This window comes from Rana temporaria, chromosome 2 (assembly GCF_905171775.1).
Source record: "Rana temporaria chromosome 2, aRanTem1.1, whole genome shotgun sequence".
Lineage (NCBI taxonomy): Eukaryota > Metazoa > Chordata > Amphibia > Anura > Ranidae > Rana > Rana temporaria.
The window spans coordinates 433658551-433680111 of NC_053490.1; the positions used below are offsets into that span (position 1 = coordinate 433658551).

At 43.4% G+C, this 21561-nt stretch overlaps 1 protein-coding gene across 1 annotated transcript; it reads left to right on the forward strand.

Moving 5' to 3' along the window:
• Nucleotides 1-1062: 1062 nt before the first annotated feature.
• NSUN5 (NOP2/Sun RNA methyltransferase 5) lies at nucleotides 1063-21328 on the forward strand. The gene is made up of 10 exons (XM_040338339.1): nucleotides 1063-1224; nucleotides 1312-1437; nucleotides 3282-3453; nucleotides 6968-7076; nucleotides 10158-10305; nucleotides 10390-10505; nucleotides 14750-14928; nucleotides 16667-16877; nucleotides 16971-17117; nucleotides 20687-21328. The coding sequence occupies exons 1-10, from the start codon at nucleotides 1132-1134 to the stop codon at nucleotides 20877-20879; spliced, it is 1494 nt and encodes a 497-aa protein (XP_040194273.1). The 5' UTR covers nucleotides 1063-1131; the 3' UTR covers nucleotides 20880-21328.
• The last annotated feature ends 233 nt before the right edge of the window (nucleotides 21329-21561 follow it).

Below are 21561 nucleotides of genomic sequence, written 5' to 3' on the forward strand. Positions count from 1 at the left end.
TTCCCTCTACTGCCCTGGTTCCCCACTCCTTCCCTCTGCAGCACTTCCGGCTTCCCTCCTCTCCTGCCGGATGTTGCTGCGGAGATGTTTTAGGATGAGTGAGGGAAGGGACCAATAAATATGTATTTATCAGCCCCTTCCCTTTCTGAATGAACATGATGAGTGTCTGAGTGACCTAATGCAATAGGCTGTGCACACCTATGAAACGCACATTTATCTTTCAAAAAGTGTTAAACCTTTCATCCAATTTCTAAAATTGCGGCATTTGTAAATTTCAAAAGCCAATTTAAAGCGGGGGTTCACCCTAAAAAAAAAATTCTACCATACCATCCAGCATACTAGCGCGAGCTACAGTATGCCTTTGTTTTATTTTTTTGCGCCGTACTTACAGTTTAATCCCGTAGTTAAGTTTCAGACTCCCCGCGAGGAGTAGGCGTTCCTATGCAGAGGGGAACATGATTGACGGCCAGCTATGGCGCGTCACGCTTCCCGAAAATAGCCGAAATAGGACTTGGCTCTTCGCGGCGCCTGCGCAGTCAGCTCCTAGTCTGTGCGCAGGCGCCGTATAGCGCCGTGAAGAGCCGAGTCCTACTCCGGCTATTTTCGGGAAGCGTGACGTGCCATAGCCGGCCGTCAATCATAGGAACGCCTCTGCATAGGAACGCCCATTCCCCGTGGGGAGTCTGAAACTTAACTACGGGATTAAACTGTGAGTACGGCGCAAAAAAATAAAAATAAAGGCATACTGTAGCTCACGCTAGTATGCTGGATTTCATGGTAGAAACTTGTTTTTTAGAGTGAACCACTGCTTTAAAGGAATAGTAGAGGTAAATCTACTGTAAGGTGGCGTGTGTCCTATGCCTACATACTTTGCTAACAGTTGCCCCTCATTCCCATCTCACAAAGTTGGGAGGTGTGGATTAATAACATGTTTCCAGGGGTTTTCTATGACAGTTATACATAAGAATTCCCATTAGAGAGAGCTTTGTTTAGCCCCGCCCACTCTACCCTTAGCACAGAGACGCCACACGCACGCTGGAGCCGTAAAGCGACGTCCCGGAACAGGCTGGTGTCGTAAATCGCAGGCAGTGAATGGCCGTAGGGAAAACACGTGTGTAGCTTGGAGCGGCCATGGCTGTGTACCAGATGGCGGCGGGGATCCTGGACAAGCTGGGGCGGAAGGAAGGCGCTGTGAAGAGCTTAGTGTATGACAGCGGCTACAAGGTGCCCCTTCTCACCCCCCGTCATTATATACACACACCCACGGCACGTGGCAGCACTGATTAACCCCTTGTTTTCCTTGTCACCCAGAATGTCCGTCAGCTGTACGCTCTACTGTGTGAGACTCTGCGCTTCTCTTCCGTGCTCGATGACGTCATCGCCAGCTCACAGCTACTGCGAGGGGGGAACAAGAAACTGCCCTTCAACCTGGCCAAAGTGAGTAGGATGGCGCCCCCTGCAGGCTGGGCTGTCATCAGTAGAAGTATGATCTATAATGGGGGAAAGTCAGTAAAGTGATGATGATAATTGTATTGCCCCATCCATAGGGGGCGCCACCTCCCTCATCTGTGCACCTGGCCCCCCTATCTACATGTGGGATGCATGAATTCCAATGGGAATCTAATAGGGTGGGCTCACTTGTGTGACAATAGCAAATTAATATTTGCTATCGTCACGCCGATTCTCCTCCTGGGCCAATCCGGAAGCGAGTCATGAGACCTGTCACCTGATTGGCCGAAAGGTGAGGCGATCCGATTGGCCGAGTAGAAGGAGACAAACGGCGTGCTGCAGGGGAAGCCCAGAGCTGCCGTGACCTAGAAGGGGTAAGTGCGGGGTCGGTGAACTGACTTGACCCTAGAATTGTCACCTCATCCCTTTTAAAACCAAACGCATGTGAATTGCACAGGTTCTGAGACTTATTTAATGCAGATAAGGTACCAAGTGAACCTGTGTAATGTGTTTGGTTTTAAAGGGATGAGGTGGCAACCCTACCTGACCCGACTGACTGGGGGGGGTCTGTGGAAGCATTGTTTGCCGACCTCCCCCAAAAAATATACCGCCTTCTGGTGTGGCCCATTTAACCCTCTCTTGGCTCCCCTTTGAAGTATCTCTGAACACCTGAGAGATGGGAAGGATTGACGATAATGTAAACATTGCGTTGACAGCTTGGGCATTGTGCTGGGGGAACGCAGTGAGAGGCAGTATGTTTTTTTGGGGCAGGGTTAAAATGGCATGTGCCAATTTCAAGAAAGCTGTGCACCAGATTAAGGCTCTTGTTACTACTTTTGAAATTTAGCTGCAAGTAATTGTACAGTTGAAAGAACAGTATGAACAAAGCTTTTTTAGGCTATACTTCTCTGGATCACAGGACTGCACTCAGGGCCGTCTTCATAGCATCATGGGCCCCTGGCTCTGGGGCCCCTACAATGGAGACAGTGCAAGTAAACGTAAATCAAGTAGGTAGGGGACATCTAGGGCAGGGATATGCAATTAGCGGACCTCCAGCTGTTGCAGAACTACAATTCCCATGAGGCATAGCAGGACTCTGACAGCCACAAGCATAACACCCAGATGCAAAGGCATGATGGAACTTGTAGTTTTGAAACAGCTGGAGGTCCGCTAATTGCATATCCCTGATCTAGGGTGTAGAGGGGTCAGAGTGCTGGGGGGATATCTGGGATGTAGAAGGACAGCCCGGGCTGCTCCAATTTTCGGGGCAGCCCAGGCTCAAGTATCAGATGCTTTGGGGAAAGGGCAGGGGCCCCCCATGCAGCTGGGGCCCCTGGGCAGTCACCAGGTGTGCCCTCTCATTAAGACAGCCCTGATTGCACTTACTTTTGCCCTCCTGTGACCATCCAGAGTCAGTTGATCAGCCTATTGCTTGCTGTCAATTGACGTCACAGCCGCTTCAGGCTCTGAAAGGATCCTGTCAAAATTGTTGAGATCCACCCAGCTGCGTGATTGGCAGCTGGCCCTGCCTCTTAGCGCACAACTAAGAGCTGAAGCCAGCTGCAGTCCCCTCTCCTCTGTCCAGCGCTCCAGTGAGCACTCGAAGAACGGAGCGGTGACTGTCAGTCACTGCTGTCTATTCCATGCGGACCGAGAACTGAGCCACCGGTGGACATGGTATTGCTCAGTTCTCAGCCTTAGAGCCGACAAGAAACAGCTGCAGCATGCCGGTGAGTATGTATTTTTTTTATTTTCAAAGTCCACACTTCTCCTTTAAAGTGTGCATGCTTACCAGATGATCGGTCAGCTCACCATGTGTCCTTCTGTCTCAGGTTCTAGTGTATGATTTGCTATTTGGCAAAGGTTTGCAATGTGGAGGTTACTGGAAGGCAACCATTCTCGCTCACCGGGCCCGGTTACAAGCTGAACTCGCAAAGTTAAAAGTCAAGAAGAAGGTCAGCAACAATCAAGACTTGTTAACTTCTTTGGGTGGCGTAGCTGATGGTATGTTAGAGTCGGTCATCCTTCCTTTATTTATTTTTTAAAGGGCTCCTAGGAGCCAGGAAAGTTTGGAATCCTGCAATGTACATACTGAAGAAAGCAATGCAAGTTCTAATATATAATTAAAGAAGAACTAAGGACAAAAACAAACACTCACCTTAAGCCCTGTACACACGGGCCAAATGGTGGGCAGCATCGGCTGGTTCAAAAGAGACCGGCCCACGCTCGGCTTTTGGGTACTGCAGAATGTTCCAACAGAAGTCAGCCATTTGCCTAGCTTCTGTCGAAGGGGCATGACTTAAAGGGGTTGTAAAAGAAAAAATGTTATTCCCTAAATAGCTTCCTTTACCTTAGTGCTGTCCTCCTTCACTTACCTCATCCTTCGATTTTGCTTTTAAAGGTCCTTATTTCTTCTGAGAAATCCTCACTTCCTGTTCTTCTGTCTGTAACTCCACACAGTAATGCGAGGCTTTCTCCCTGGTGTGGAGAAAGCCTCTTGAGGGGGCGAGCAATAATAAGGACATTTTAAACATTTACAACCCCTTTAAAGGGGTCTGCCAGTCGGCACTGACCATAGTTTTATGGTGGGGGGCCTGTCCCCCTTTTAGAATACAATAGAACAGCAGGGGAGATTGTTGTACTAACATTGGATTGTTAGTAAAGCGGCTCTGACCTAACTTGTCGGTTTGTTTTTGTTCAGCACGCTGGGTTGAATGGAAAAAAAAAATAACTAGTAGTGTGTACTAGGCTTTACAGTGCCCTGCGAAAGTATTTGCCCCCCTTGAACTTTGCGACCTTTTGCCACATTTCAGGCTTCAAACATAGATATAAAACTGTATTTTTTTTGAAGAATCAACAAGTGGGACACAATCATGAAGTGGAACGAAATTTATTGGATATTTCAAACTTTTTTAACAAATAAAAAACTGAAAAATTGGGCGTGCAAAATTATTCAGCCTTTACTTTCAGTGCAGCAAACTCTCTCCAGAAGTTCAGTGAGGATCTCTGAATGATCCAATGTTGACCTAAATGACTAATGATGATAAATAGAATCCACCTGTGTGTAATCAAGTTTCCGTATAAATGCACCTGCACTGTGATAGTCTCAGAGGTCCATTTAAAGCACAGAGAGCATCATGAAGAACAAGGAACACACCAGGCAGGTCCGAGATACTGTTGTGGAGAAGTTTAAAGCCGGATTTGGATACAAAAAGATTTCCCAAGCTTTAAACATCCCAAGGAGCACTGTGCAAGCGATAATATTGAAATGAAAGGAGTATCAGACCACTGCAAATCTACGAAGACCTGGCCGTCCCTCTAAACTTTCAGCTCATACAAGGAGAAGACTGATCAGAGATGCAGCCAGGAGGCCCATGATCACTCTGGATGAACTGCAGAGATCTACAGCTGAGGTGGGAGACTCTGTCCATAGGACAACAATCAGTCGTATACTGCACAAATCTGGCCTTTATGGAAGAGTGGCAAGAAGAAAGCCATTTCTTAAAGATATCCATAAAAAGTGTTGTTTAAAGTTTGCCACAAGCCACCTGGGAGACACATCAAACATGTGGAAGAAGGTGCTCTGGTCAGATGAAACCAAAATTGAACTTTTTGGCAACAATGCAAAACATTATTTTTGGCGTAAAAGCAACACAGCTCATCACCCTGAACACACCATCCCCACTGTCAAACATGGTGGTGGCAGTATCATGGTTTGGGCCTGCTTTTCTTCAGCAGGGACAGGGAAGATGGTTAAAATTGATGGAAAGATGGATGGAGCCAAATACAGGACCATTCTGGAAGAAAACCTGATGGAGTCTGCAAACGACCCGAGACTGGGACGGAGATTTGTTTTCCAACAAGACAATGATCCAAAACATAAAGCAAAATCTACAATGGAATGGTTCACAAATAAACATATCCAGGTGTTAGAATGGCCAAGTCAAAGTCCAGACCTGAATCCAATCGAGAATCTGTGGAAAGAACTGAAAACTGCTGTTCACAAACGCTCTCCATCCAACCTTACTGAGCTTGAGCGGTTTTGCAAGGAGGAATGGGCAAAAATTTCAGTCTCTCGATGTGCAAAACTGATAGAGACATACCCCATGCGACTTACAGCTGTAATCGCAGCAAAAGGTGGCGCTACAAAGTATTAACTTAAGGGGGCTGAATAATTTTGCACGCCCAATTTTTCAGTTTTTTATTTGTTAAAAAAGTTTGAAATATCCAATAAACTTCGCTCCACTTCATGATTGTGTCACACTTGTTGATTCTTCAAAAGAAAATTACAGTTTTATATCTTTATGTTTTTAAAGCCTATAATGTGGCAAAAGGTCGCAAAGTTCAAGGGGCCAAATACTTTCGCAAGGCACTGTATTTCCAAAATGACATTGTTCCTACACATGCAAGGAGTGTGGTCATCTTGGTAAAGAGATCTATAATATTTTTTTTTTTTTTTTTAGCACCGGGTTAATCGCTTGCTGACCACGCGCCGCAGATGTACTGCGGCAAGATGGCTCAGCTGTACAAATCACCGTACCGGTATGGAGATTCGTACACTAGCTTTTGTGGGCACAAGCAATCCAATTGGCCTGCAGGGGGAGCCAATCAGCGGATCCAGCGGACTCTGTCAGCTGGCTGCCTACGATCATTCCCCGCAGAGACAGAATAGGAATCCGCCGAAGTAGACAAGGCAGATCTCCGTTCTGCCAGGGCATGACGCTGAGATCTGTCTTACTGCTAAGCAGGAAGATGGATGTGTGTGTCCCCCCCCCCCTAGTCACACAGTCCTGCCACACAGTTAGAGAACACAAACTGGGAACACATTTAACTCCTTGATTGCTCCTGATGTTAACCCTTCCCTGCCAGTGTCATTAGTAGAATGTCAGTACATATTTTTAGCACTGATCACTGTAATAATGTCACTGGTTCCCAAAAAAGCGTCAAATTTCAGTTAGGTGTCTGATCTGACCACCGCAATGTCGCAGTCCCGCTTAAAAAAAAAAATCATTGATCACCGCCATTACTAGTAAAAATAAATAAAATATTTTGTAGATGCTATAACTTTTGCTCAAACCAATCAACATACGCTTATTGGGATTTTATTTTAATTTTTTTACCAAAAAAATGTAGAATACATATTGGCCTAAATTGATGAATACATTTATTTTTTTTAATGTATTTTTTGGGGGATACATACATACATACATACATACATACATACATACATACATACATACATACATACATACATACATTTTTTTTTTGTTTGTTTAAAGTGCAAAAAAATGAAAACCAGAGGTGATCAAATACCACCAAAATAAAGCTCTATTTGTGGGGGAAAAGGACCTAAATTTTGTTTGGGTACAACATCGCATGACCTCGCAATTGTTAAAGTAACGCATTGCTGTATCGCAAAACATGGCCTGGTCATTAAGGGGATACATTTTTCCGGGGCTGAAGTGGTTCAGAAGTGTTACTACTTTCTTCTCATCTTTGCCATCTTCTCTACCCTTAGGACCAGCCTTGCCGCGATATGTACGTGTGAACACACTGAAGAGCTCCATGAATGACATCATCTCTTATTTCAAACGCCAGGGATATACTTACCTGGGAAAGGCACGAAGGTGAGTTCTCAGGTAGCAATGATGTTGGTTTTTTTGTTCGGGAAATAATTCATGATCACAACCCCAATTCCCAAAAAGTTGGGACGCTGTGTAAAATCTACATAAAAAACAGAATGCAGTGATTTGCAATAAACCCTAATTTTTATATACATATCAAATGTTTAAACTGAGAAAATTTACCATTTTACGAAAGAAGTAAGTTCTCACCCTCTGCTCTGAGAGGAGAGCTGTGACTGTCAGTCAGTGGCTTTCTGCTCTCTCCTCCAGTGCTCACTGGAGAGCTGGGCTATGGAGGGGGCAGGTCGCTGAAAGGCTGAGTCAGGTGCCGATCCAGGCTTCTGGGTGGATACTGACCATATGGTCAGGATCTTTTCAGAGCCTGAACGGACTCTATTATGTCAGCCGACAGCGGGCTGAAGCACGCTTTTAACAGAACGAACTACACTCCTGTGATCCATAAAAGTAAGGCCAAAATAACTTTGGCCACACTTCTTTAACAATACTTTATAAACATTTGGGAACTGAGGAGACCAGTTGCTGGTGTTTTGGGAGAGTAATATTGTCCCATTCGTACCTCATATAGGTTTCTAACTACTCAATAGTCCTGGGTCGTCTTTGTCATATTTTTCACTTCAAGATGCACCAAATGTTTTCACTGTGGTGAAGGGTCTGGACTGCAGGCAGGCCAGTAAAGCAGCCAGACTCTTATATTACAAAGCCATGCTGTTGTCATAGATGCAGTATGCGGTTTAGCATTGTTCTGCTGAAATATGCAAGGCCTTCCCTGAAAGGCATCATCTGGGAGATCTATCTTTCAGCATTGATGATGCCTTTCCAGATGTGCAAGCTGCCCATTCCATAGTACCAATGCACCCTCATGCCATCTGAGATGCAGGCTTTTGAGCACTAATAAGATATTTCTAATGAGTACTATCTGCGCTCAGTGTAAAACGAATAACTAATAATCAATAGTGCTGACAGCCGCACTCGTATTATTGCACATATAAAATTACAAATAAAGAGAGAAATGTTGCACTGTCATCAAATAAGTGCTTATATAAACTCAAATGCATGCCCTCAAACGATTAATAATGAAGTGCGTATAGTGACTCAGCAAATAAGGTAAATTCATCCAATTAGTGATGTATATTCATATTAGTAGATTATTATAAAATACATCTACTTCTAAAACTGGTTAAACAGGCATTCAGTACAGAATAGCATATAGTGCCCCGTCGAGAGAAACTCCCGTTGCACTAGCGACGACGTCTCTTATGACGAAACGTACAACAGGCGGAGGAAGTAGTTGTGACGTCAGCATGCCCGCTGGGACGCTGGACTCTACTTTATAATGCTTGTTTTTTTTAACCAGTCTTGTAAGTAGATGTCTTTTTATAATTACTCGTATGAATGGACGTTGCGCAATGTTTTCTTTCCTCCTTTTTATACATCATGCCTCATATGACCTGATGATGGTGAGGGGATCTGGAGAGCATGTCCAAGTGATGGAATACCTTGTGGTCCTTCCTGCTGGAAGGATCTCTTCATACCTGTGCTCACTAAACCGAGGTCAGACCCTAATAAGGTCTTATTTCTGGTAAGAGGCTAATTTATTCATCTTGGAGTGGAGCATGATTGGATGATCTCCTACAGTACTAGCACATCAGGATGTGCACATGTTGAATGCTATTTTTCAATTAATGACTATATTTTGGACTTTTTTATCAGTTTTTTTATTTTTATTTTTTTTTTTATAAATAATTTTTCTGGATTTCGCACTTTATTTGCCTTGCATAATAGCACACGTTTTTTATGAATGTGGATTACACTAAGGCCCCTTTCACACTGCGGCGCTATACCATCGAAATTGCGGTGGTATTCGGCTGCTAGCGGTGCGGTATTAACCTCCGCTAGCGGCCGAAAAAGGTGTAATACCGCCCGCAATGTGCCTCTGCAGAGGCAAATTGCTGGCAGTATAGCCGCGGTTTCCCATTCATTTCAATGGGGAGGAGTGGTACACACACCGCTCCCCCTCACCTCTCCAAAGATGCTGCTAGCAGGACTTTTGGAGCGGTCCTGCTAGCGCACTGCTCAGGGCTTTTACACTGGAGAAATAGCAGCCACTGTTTAGGGTCGGTTTGCAGGCGCTATTTTTAGCACAATAGCGCCTGCAAACCGCCCCAATGTGAAAGGGGCCTAATTGGATGAGTTTACCTTTTTTACTGGCCTGAGGCACTATACGCACTTTGTAATTAATCACTTGATATCATGCATTTATGAGTTCATATAGGCACTTGATGACAGTGCAACATTTATTGCTAATAACAAGTTTTCCGGAGGATGTGGCGCTGATGTTTGCCAAAAATGTCAAATTTCAATTCGTCTGACCATAGAACAGCTTTCCACTTTGCAACAGACCATTTTAAATGAGATTTGGCCCAGAGAAGACAGGGAAGTTTCTGAATCCTGTTCAGATAAGGCTTCTTTTTTCGTGATAGAGCTTTCTCTTACGTTTTTGGATGGCACAGTGGACTGTCATTTTCGCTAGTATTCCTGAGTCCATGCAGTGATGTCTGCTAATGAATCATGCTTGCTGTTAATGCAGTGCTTTCTAAGGGCCCTTGTGCACAGAGATCTTCACAATCTTTTGATATTATGTACTGTAGATGATGATAGACTTTGCAATTTTATGGTGAACATCATTCTGAAATAGTTTGACAATTTTTAAATGCCGCTTTTCACAAATTTGTAAAATTCTATGTTTAATACGACTTTAAGTTGATTGTCGCAAACCTGGACAATTCCAACTTGCTTCACCTTCATGCCATTAGGAAGACCTGGGTAAATTGAAGGGGCAGGGCTAAGAACAAATTATACAGGGAAAAACTGTTTTTTTCACATGGTTAACAATTACGTTTGTAAATACTGTGACATTATATTTCAGTGGTGTCTGTTGGTGTTTCATTATGTTCATGTTTACATTTTTTACATATTCTGTTGAATAATTGGGAAATTTATTGCCATTGCTTTACATGTTCAAAACATTTTGTAAACATTTGTAATTTTTTGTGTTTTGTTCAGTATAGAAGAAATTGCTCAATTTGCACAGAAGCCTGGCAAGAGATTTCTCCAAGATTCCCACATTCCCGATCTATTGGTTTTTTCTCCCAACACAGATTTCCATAAAGACTCATTATATACAGCTGGACATCTCATACTGCAGGACAAGGTGAGAATAACCTCTAGGAATGGTGTAATGTTTTTCACAAGACCAAGATATTGTCAGTGTGCTCATTTTACTTTATTTTTGTAGGCTAGTTGTCTCCCAGCATTGCTTCTGTCCCCTCCTGTTGGGGCCCATGTTATTGATGCCTGCGCTGCTCCCGGAAACAAGACAAGCCATCTGGCTGCTATTATACAAAACAAGGGGTATGTGTGTCTGAGGAAAATGTGCATGGCATATACTCCTTGAGTGATCTACTAATGTATATGCTGTTATTGACACACACACAACATAATCCAGTTTGCAGCCATAAGAAGAGCAAAAATTACAATTTGCTATGACTTACCACAGTATGCATTATAAGAGGTCTTAATCAAGTGCTGTTTGCTTCATAACTGACCACTTGATGGAACCCCAAAATATGGCATGTGTAAGATACAAAATACCTACAAGCTATTTTTTAGGTGTGAGGTAGGGGGATGTTTTTGCCGCAGCCCACACCCTGGCTGCTTCTGAGAATGAGATTTTTGCAACACAACCGTTTTCTGTTTGAGTTCCCAGATCTCTTAGGGCTATCTCGCAAGGGTGATCAAACAGGTGGTTGATACACAATTTTATGGAGCACCAACCTAAATGCTGATTCTGCAACAGGACAGTGTAATACACATGCTGCAAAAAAGACATTCAGGATCACCCACTAAATGCCTGCCAGGTCACCTTTCGATGAAAATTAACATTAAAATGATCAGCAAACCTGAAGATCAAGGCGGTTGAAATTAATTATAAATATCATCTTTGGGTCTGTCCTTCAATGGGCTAATTCCAATAATGGCCAGCATGACTGACTAGAGGTCGCCTTAAGGCCTCGTTGACACCATGGTGCAGAGACATCAGTTTTTCTGCAAGGGCACAAAAAAAACAATTGTTCTCTATGTGCCTTGTTTACATTACAACACTTTTATCGCGTGCACATTCTTTCTGCATGGGAATCTGAACTATGTATGCAGTTTTCTGCACAGAATTTTTTTTGACATAACCGTTTTCATGCATGTATGGTATGATTGAGCCCTTATTGTGGTGATGTATTTTTTTTTTTTTTATTGAAGGTAATCCCTGTTTTATATATTTTTTGCATCATATGCTCAGTTTGAAATGCCAGAATTGATGATGGGTTTACTTGGTTGGAATAAATTGCAACTTGTAGAATTCAGGTTGTACATTTTATGTTGGCATTCCTTCAGCGACCTAAAACAGGTAAAATTGTCAGGTTATTTTTGGAGATTTACTATAGACACCTTTTCTTTATAGTCGATTTTCTTCCAGATACAATCTGACGGGAAAAGAGCGTTCATTGAAAACTAAAAGCAGACAGCCGCAAAGGCTGCCACACCTTGTAGTTTTCCATTAACAGAACACTGTGAATGAGTGACAGCTTGTGGGGGGAAGAAGATTCCCTGCTAGCTGGGGGACGGTCTGTTCATTACATGTTACACCATGAATGTGGATGTAACATGTTATGAAAGATGAACTTATGCTTTAAATGAGTTCAGCGATAGTTAACCTTGAAGGGTAAGTCCACCTTTACAGAAAACTCTATAAGGTGAGCTTACACATGTCCCCCTGTTGTGAAAATTGTATGCAAATGTATTTAATGTGTATTGTCATAGTATCTCCCAGTGTTGGTACTCACGCAGCCCACTCTAAAGAGCTGACTGGGGCAGACTGACGCTGAGTCCCATCTGGTTGTGGAAAACTTCCTGAGGTTGGAGAGAGGTGTTTGCAGAGTGGGCATATGTCTGCCAGCGAAAGGGCCCCTGTGCAATGCACAGAACATTCGTCTGGGTGGGATGTGTTCACTCTGCAAAGACATTATCGGTTATAAGCGGATGTACGCTCATGTCACCCCTGTGTGCCTGATCACCACATATAGAGCCATGGCATGCCCCTGCAGATAGGATCCCATCCAGGAACGGTAGTATAATCCGGGTATGCATTGTTCTCTGAACAACACAGAATAAGGTTTCATGCCAACGGTAAAAATGGGAGCCTTTGAATTGTAATGGCCAATGAGAGCGTCCATGATTTCAAGACCAGCAATGCGGCTTCCTTTGTCTGTCTAGTTGAGGATGATGGCTTCCAGGTACAAGGGGTGGGAAGTCATACACACTGTCCCTGCCCAGACAAGCCCATAAGACTCCCCTAGTCATTGTTCATTAGTTGTTGTATAAACTCCTGCTGTTGGAAGGATTTGCCTGTGTTTGTCATCCATTTTCTCTGTTGACATTCATATCATGTGAGGTAATTTCCTGTATTGTCATTTCCCATTGGCTGTTGGGGCAATGACTTCCTGTTTGTCATTCCTTTTGCTGTCGATTTGAATAAAAACCAAGTGCTGTACTTGGTAGAGAGAGAGAGAAGAGGGGGGTACTGAGGACATAAGCTGTGGTCATGTCGCTTTACTTGGGGATATGCAGGAAATAGAGTAAGTAGTAAGATGCATTATACCATTAGACTGAATGGGTGCTTATTAGCACAGGAAGTATGGATTACACGTAGTGTATAGCCATAATGCCCCCTCCTCGCCCCCCCCCCGCTGACCTGTACTCCGGCAATCTCCGGTTCTAAGCCCTGGTATTTCTGCGTCGGGAGCTCAGGGCTTAGAAATCTTCTGAGCTGAATGTCCAAAAGGTCCCTCGTCAGGGATAAGTTTTGAAGCATTCTAATTGGTCAGTGCTGTCACATGGGTGACACCGACCAATCGGACGCATAGGCGTCCTGTCAGCTATGCAGAAGACGCAAGGATGGAGAGAGTATATTTCTATGCCCTAGGCGACTGACGCAGATTTCCCGGGGCTTATAACCGGAGGTTGTGGCGGTACAGGTCAGTGGGACCAGGAGGCAAGGAGGGGGACCTGTTTAAGTTCACCTTACAGCTTTTTCTGTAAAGGTGATCTTGCATTTTAAAGCAGAACTAAACCCACTGCATTAAATTGTTTTCTGAGAACATGCTTTGAATGATAACTGTAAGGGTCCGTGCACACTAGGCAAGCTGAAAAAAATGCCAGCTTCTGGCAGAAAAAGCAGCATCAAAGATGCTCATAGTGGCTCATACTGAACAACAGTTTGAGAGTTTATGGACATTTAAAATTTTCCCCTCTGCTCAGTTTTCACTATAATCAATGTACACTTGAAAACGCAGAATGCTCCTAAATGCTGCACTTATGTGCGTCAATCGTTTTTTCTGCCCAAAAGCTCCCCTTTAAAAAAACGTGATTCTGTTTGCAACTGCTCCTCTGCTAATATGGCTGTAATCGCCCTAATGTGGCTAATGGGCTAACATAGAGCTGCTTATACAGGCTGAAGGGGGAAAAAACTGCTTTGTTTTTTTATACCCAGTGTGCATGGACCCTTTAGCGTTCTTAATGTGCCTATGTTGCCTCTCAACTGAACTGTCGAGCCATCAAATGGCTAGCATCACAACTGCTCACATGTGCAGCAGTATGGCAACTGTAGTTTAAACCAAGGTTAAGATTGCAGATTCCTTGGCTGCAAAGGATAGGAGGGTGCAGTTCTGCTTCAAGTTATCATGTTTTAGTATATTGCCTGTTTTTAGAAGACCTACAATATGAAAGCTGTGCCCCAAAAAAGGCAAGGGGAAGGTAAATGAGATGTCACGCTTGTTGCCTGTAGGCTCCCTATAGATCTTTTCCACATCACTGGCCAATACCTTGTTCCACAATGTGTCTGTGTAGCGGTGGCCATTTTTGTAGCGGACCAGGGTTTTGCTTCCTCGTGCCAGATCTGAACCCTGTTGATTGGCAGGGAGATTCTTGAACAGCAGTTCCTTGTCGGGATTCCCGGCAGAGTGTTTCCTGACGAGAAAACCGGTCGTCTGTATGCTTACCTGCAGGGTAACAAAACCGCACATGCTGGATAACACTTTGACGCATGCGCGGTATCATACAAAGTTAGTGTGGGGTGTAGCAAGATGGCGGTGACGGAATCGAATGTGACGAGACGCAGACTCGTCGTAGTCGATGACGTCACCGTGTTCTTGCCATTCAAAAGAACGGCAGTTATTTTGAGTGGCCATCTGTATACACGGCTTTGCAAGGCAAGCTTACCAGGAATCCCGTCAGGAAAAACAAAACTTTGGTTTTCCTGATGGGATTCCCGGCCGTGTGTACAGGGCTTTAGGCACATAATTGGCTAGACGTATGGGTGCAGGTACACTGCTATTTTGGGAGTTATGCAAACAGTACATTTTTCCAGGTACTTGGTGCTGTGTCGGTAAACATTTCTAGATGTTCCCTATCGCTTTTATTTTTTATTTTTAATTCAGGGCAACAGCTTTTGAAATATTTGAGATGGTGCGTATATACACCACACTGTCATATTGGAGAAGATGCAACCCTATTATTGTAACTATTGTCTGATTTTTTTTTTTTAGAAAAGTTTTTGCGTTTGACTTGGATACAAAGCGTTTAGCCACAATGAGCACGCTCCTACTACGGGCTGGGATCACGTGTCAAGAGCTTGCCAACCAAGACTTCCTTACTGTCAGTCCAGATGATCCAAAATACCAGAAAGTGAGTCACATTTTAGTGGACCCATCATGCAGCGGGTCAGGTAAGAAAATATTGACCACCTTGCAGTATTCTCTTTCAGGTGCGCACTTGGAAATATGTACAGAGCCTGTCTTTTAACGAAAAATGTTTGGTAATAGGGTGCACAGCAAATGTGATCACTGAATGTTTGAAAGAGTGTGAGAAAAACACGTCACGAGGTCCGAACCGGAAGTGACGTGTGCAAGGAAGCAGATGCGACCAGCGTGGAACGCAAACGTCCCTGTTGCCGTGACTGCCGGTTTCGCGCACATGCGCTTTGTCAAGTCCTAGTGTATTATTTTTTATCATTCAAGTACCAGCAATTCTTTAAGAGCACATGTGATTTATTGCAGCCACCATTCAATACTTTGAGTCCAGCTTCTGAGCGCGGTCTAAACCCACACTATCTACAAGACTGCTGATGAGGAAAAGTATTAGCTTGTTCTGTGGGAGACCAGATATAGTGAATGCAGGGTCCTGGGTTTGGTAAATCTTGCTATGATTTTTTTTTTTCTTTCTCTTTACTGATCACATTTGTGTAAAAATTGTCAACATGTTCTAGCTTAAAGCGGAGCTCCACCCTAAAGTGGAACTCACGCTGATCGGAACCCACCCCCCCTCCGGTATCACATTTGACACCTTCTCACTCTTTATTCTTTACAATGAGATGTCACAGTATAGACCCATCATTCATATTTTAAATCTACTCTAATGGATCAACTATTACGGTTATTTTATTGATTTTGATACTATTGCAAACTTGGTTTTCAGACGCTACATGTACTTTCATTATATTGCTACCGTAAGATGAATTTCTGCAACTATGTATTGTCTGGAAGTATTCAGTGTGACCTATGATTGCTATACATTACCATGTATGCTTAAAGCGGGGGTTCACCCTATTAAAAAAAAAAAAAAATATTATTATTCTAGCATTACATTCGGCATCGTAGCGCGAGCTACAGTATGCCGGTCTTACCTTTTTTATCCCCGTACTCACTGTGCTATTGTACATTGAAGATTCCGGGGAATGGGCGTTCCTATGGTGAGAGAAGGTGATTGACGGCCGGCCCTGGCACGTCACGCTTCTCCGGAAATAGCCGAAATAGGCTTGGCTCTTCACGGCGCCTGCGCATAGCCTGTGCGCAGGCGCCGTGAAGAGCCGAGACCTACTCCGGCTGTCTTCGGGGAGCGTGACGTGCCAGAGCCGGCCGTCAATCATCCTCCCTCTCCATAGGCACGCCCATTCCCCGCGGGAGTCGGAATTTTCAATGTGCAATAGCACAGTGAGTACGGGGATAAAAAATGTAAGACCGGCATACTGTAGCTCGCGCTACGATGCCGAATGTAATGCTAGAATGATGTTAAGGAGGGTGAACCACCGCTTTAATTGTTAATGGGTATTATTTTGCACTGTCTAGACTTTATTTTGTTGAGGCTCATATTTACCTTATTTATTGTATGTTTACTATGTGTCTGTCACACCCTCTTTGCAATCAATAAATGTGTATACCTTAGCTGGTTCATTCAATTAGCAGTGTGCTTCATTTAAAGTCCCAAAACATAGTTCTCGTTCTTCATTTGTAGCTGCTGGCTTTTTATATTTTTTTTACTGGCACATCCGCTTTAAACCTAAAAAGGTTTCTCAGGTGTGTTTGTTTTTATTTTACAGGGAGCAATGCTTTGTCCTATATGATTACAGAAAGGCAATGAACAGGGTGCAGTTATCATTAACTAAGGTTTCACTTTGTGTTTTATAGGCATGCCAGACCGTATGAGGATGCTCGGTGAGGAGGCAGGATCAGACACGAGTGAGAGACTTCAAGCCTTGTCAGCGTTTCAGAGACGCGCTCTATCCCACGCTCTAAGCTTCTCTTCTGTGCAAACTGTAGTGTACTCTACCTGCTCTGTACACCAGGAGGAGAATGAAGATGTGGTCAAAGACATTCTAGAACAATACACAGATTTTAGGTACAGTACAGGTCCTTGTGTAGGTATGTGGTAATCCTATGCTTTTGTGTACTTGATTTGTAAAAACCTTTTTTATTTTTCTAAATTTTCCAGGCTTGTAAAGGTGCTTCCATCATGGCCAGTACGAGGACAAAACACATTTCCAGGATCAGATAGTTGCCTCCGGGCCTCTTTTACAGAAACGCTCACCAACGGATTTTTTGTTGCGCTGTTTCAGCGCAAGGACGAAGGTAGCAGAAGGTAAAGACATTTATTAGGTTTCCCCTTTGGGAGGTAGGGACTATATTGTATGCAAAGCAATTTAAATAAAATGCAACAGATTTTCAGTATGGTGTGTTGGGGAACCCTGGTATGTAACTAAAATTAGTTTGGATGAGCTGGCATAGTGATTATTTACTCCCTTAAATCCCTAGTAGGATTGATCTGTGGGATTACATAGTTTCTTCTTCACAAGGTGTTTGGCAAAATCACAGGTGTAAATAGTCATTTGCATGGGGCCTTTATGTGTGAGTCTCAGTACTCAGCAAGATGTATTCCTACATATCCATCAGCCAGATTTACTCCTCAGTCGGAGAATACCAGCTGGAGAATTTTAACCTAGGTAACAGTTAACTAATGCTGTTTTTACACTGAAGCGTTTTTACTGTGCTAAAAATACAACCCCTTTAAATCCAATGGGACACTTCACACCACTGCGCTGCAAGTGCAGTGTGTCCTGAAAAGTCCTGCATGCTGCATCTTTGGTGCAAAACCACATAAAAAAAACAGTTCCCCATTTTGGTGTGTGTGTTGAGCCACATTCATGTTTCACAGGTGCATGCTGGGTAATGTGCACCCAGAAAACACACCTGAAACCCATATGCGTTTTTGCAGGGCTTAATGGAGCAATATGAAAGCGGCTGTATACCGTTGGCTGTCTGGGCCATTAAAATAAACTAAGGCCTCTGGTGATTGCTGTGGAAGTGATTACTACTATTTCCCTAGGAGAGGCCTACAGAAGCACTGCAAATAGGTGCTGGCTTATGAGTAGGGGTATTTTTTATTTAAACTACTAGGGATTAGAGGTGTCTTTCAAACACACCCATTCTGTTTCCAAGTGTTCCCATTCCAGAATCGGCAATATGGGTTTGGGGATATTATGAACAATTTAAAACTGTTTTAGTGGACAAATGCAGGAGAGCACTGCCACAGGGAAAATGAGGCTGCAGCAAGTGAGGAAGAGGAGTGGAACAAAGAAAGATTGGGGGCAGGAGAGGAGTGGTAAAAGGTCTGAGAGGGGCAGTGCGAGAAGGAGGCAAGTGGTGGAGGGTATGAGAGGGTGCACGGGAGGAGAGTAGTGAAGGTTTTTTCCCCTTCAGGTAGCAGAAGTGGGCATGGTGATAAGTAGGACAATGCATTTGGAGAAAGGAAAGGAACATGAGGACCAGTTAGGCCCCCATGTACACTGCTGCTGCTAAACTGCAGAGACAGGTGGACACTTTTTTTCAACTGCCCCCGAACTCATTCAATGTTATCTTATGTGTACACGTAGACAGGTTAGTTTACTGTCGTTTTTGGGCAGTTGCATTTATAGGCCTTTTTCTGAAGGCAAAAAAAATGAGTTCAGACGCCAAACTCGGTAAGCAGCGTTTCGCTGATGAGCGTTTTTAGTTTTTGCCCATTTTAAGTAAATGCTTCGCAAACGCGGCATGTAAACACGGCAAGACAGACATTTTAAACATGAATTACTATCTGTCAAGTTAAATCGTTCAGGAGAGGTTATAAAAACGTCCCATGTACATGAAGCCTTAGGCGTTTTGCTGTGTTTGTTTAGAAGCGTTTTTTTTTTTTTGTTTTTTTTAAAGCAGAGATTCACCCTAAAAAACCTCTATATACCATTACATCCAGCATACTTCCGACATCTACAGTATGCTGTTTTTATCTTTTTGCCGTACATACCGTTTTATTGTTCCCCCCCCCCCCCCCGGCTCCCGCGGGAGTGGGCGTTCCTAATCAGATGATTGACGTCTGGTGAAAAACTTCCCCTGGCGCATAAGGCGCGTCACAAGTTTTCCGTAAGTAGCCAAACTATATGGCGCCTGCGCAGTCAGCTCTACATGGCAGGCGCAGGCGCGGTATAGAGCCGACTCGCAGGTCGGCTACTTACGAAAAACTGGTGACGCCCCTTATGCGCCAGGGGACGTTTTCACCAGACGTCAATCATCTAACCTCTGAATAGGAACGCCCCCCTCCCGCGGGAGCCAGAAACCGAAAGCCGGGGGGCAAATAACAATAAAACGGTATGTACGGCAAAAAAAAAAAGGCATACTGTAGATGTCGGAAGTATGCTGGATGTAATGGTATATAATTGTTTTAGGGTGAACCTCCGCTTTAAATGGGGAAACGCGCCTATAAACAAAACGTGGGTTGCCTCGTTTAGAAGCGTTTGGCGTTTGAAATGCCACTGAACTAATTTTTAATTTCCAAAAAAAGCCTCTAAACTCGACTGCCTAGAAACAACTATAAACGACCCTGTGTACTATACTGATAAGATAACAGAGTTCCCGGAGTATTTGGGGGGGGGGGGGGGGGGGGCGGGCGGTTGAAATGCCCAACCACTCCTAAGGCTAGGTTCACATCACGATTTTTACATCCGATAATCGGACCGTTAAATCAGATGGAATCGTATATGACAAAATCGTATGTAAATTTTCCATCCGATTTTCACTAAAAAATCGGATCCTGATTTTAAATAATGTCTGGCAATGGGCATAAAGTTTTGGCTATTTGAATGGTTTTTTTTTTCTTTTGTACAATTCTTGAAGTTTCTAGCTCGTTCCAGTGTCTAGTGCGCATGCGTAATAAAAAATCGGGTACGATTTATCGGATAAAAACACACAGTCATCCGATTTATTACGATTTAGATTGACCACAATATAAAAAAAATCGGACACGAATTTTAAATCGATTTTCAAATCGGGACCAAAAATCGTGGTCAAACACGATTTTTGATGCGATTTTAAATCGTATCAAATCTGATGCGGATCAAATCGGATACACTTGGGGACCTACATTAATGAATGGAAGTGAATGGATACGTTTTGCCATACAGATTTGTACGATTTCAAACCTAAAAATCGTGAGAACAAGTAGGATGATAAAATCGTGGTGTGAATGCACCCTAAGGCCTCATGTACACTGTACACAATGGACGTTTAGGAACATTTTTATTTTTTTTCCCAACTGCTTTTGAACTTTCCTCTATTATCTTATCAGTACATGTACACAGGGTCGTTTAAAGCTGTTTCTAGGGAGTTTTTTTGGAAAGCCAAATAAAATGAGTTCAGACGCTGAGTTTAGAGGCATTTCAAGCGCCAAACGTGGTAACCCGTGTTTTTTTACAGGCTTTTTTTTTTTAAACGCTGCTAAACTCTGCAAAATAGCCATTTTAAATTTGGGTTACTATCTGTCAAGTTAAATCAGGAGAGGTTGTAAAAACGTCACGTGTACATTAAGCCTAAACGTCTGTTTAGCAGCAGCAGTGTGTACATGAGGCCTTGGAACACAGTTTTATTTATTCCTTTTAATTGTGGCGACAGTCTCCCTTTATGAATTTGAAGCTCTGTTGATCTTGGTCCCCTGATGCCTCCTCTGTGTCCATTAAATACGGCTATAGAGGAGCCACCACGCTAAAAGCAGAACCCAGGGATACTATGAGACACAGTGAAGGGGGGGGGCAGAAACGATACAATGTATTATGTAAGGGATTGTCTTAAAGGAAATGTCTGCATGCATTTTATTTTTTTAAATAATGTTTTTTCTGATAACAGCTCAGTCACGTGTGACGAACAGAAGCATTTGAACACCGCTCACACTGCAGCAAAAGAGAGACTGTGTAGTAAGCCTGAAGAGAAATCAAACCTGATACAGGTCACGTTGAAAAGGAAAGCAAATAATATGGCAAATGCGAAGTCCACCACCAAGAAATCGCGTAAAAAGAAGCGCAAGATGAAAGACTCTTAATGTTAAAACCATGTTTCCACCAAGGTTTTACATTTTTTTTTTTTGGCTGTATGTTTACACTGTAAAGAATACTTTTGCTGAACACAACACAAGTTTTTTTTTTTTTTTTTCTGGTAAGACGAGCATTAGTGCTCATGTTGGGTTTCTTGATTTGAATATTTAGCCAATTTATGTACTGCTGGCTTTACAGCACATCAAACTATTCACACGATTTCTGACCTTTGAAGGCAACCTGCAGTTCTTCTTCTTTCTTTCCTGTTTTGCCTGGGTGCATACTTATTCCCAATCAGTTTTAAATTTGCCTGGACTGTGCCATATCAAAAGCTTATTAAAAAGATTGTGCTATGGTAACCTTAATAAGTGTATTTAAATCCAAAACAGTTTTTAAAACAGAAATCCAGAATAAAAATTGTTTTGGACCTTGCTATGTATCAATAAATTAACTCCAATGATGGGTGTCCTATGTGTAGCTGGCATTTGGCTGCAACCGTACTGTAAATGCCAAACTTTCGGCACTGTAAATCGTAGTTCCAGCTCCCCATATAGCAGACCTGGGCAAACTACGGCCCGCGGGCCGTATACGGCCCGGCGGACCTTTTAATCCGGCCCACCCCCGCGGCCGAAATCGCCGCCACGTTAATCACCGCGGCGGGCAACATTAGACAGCGTTCGTTTGAACAGC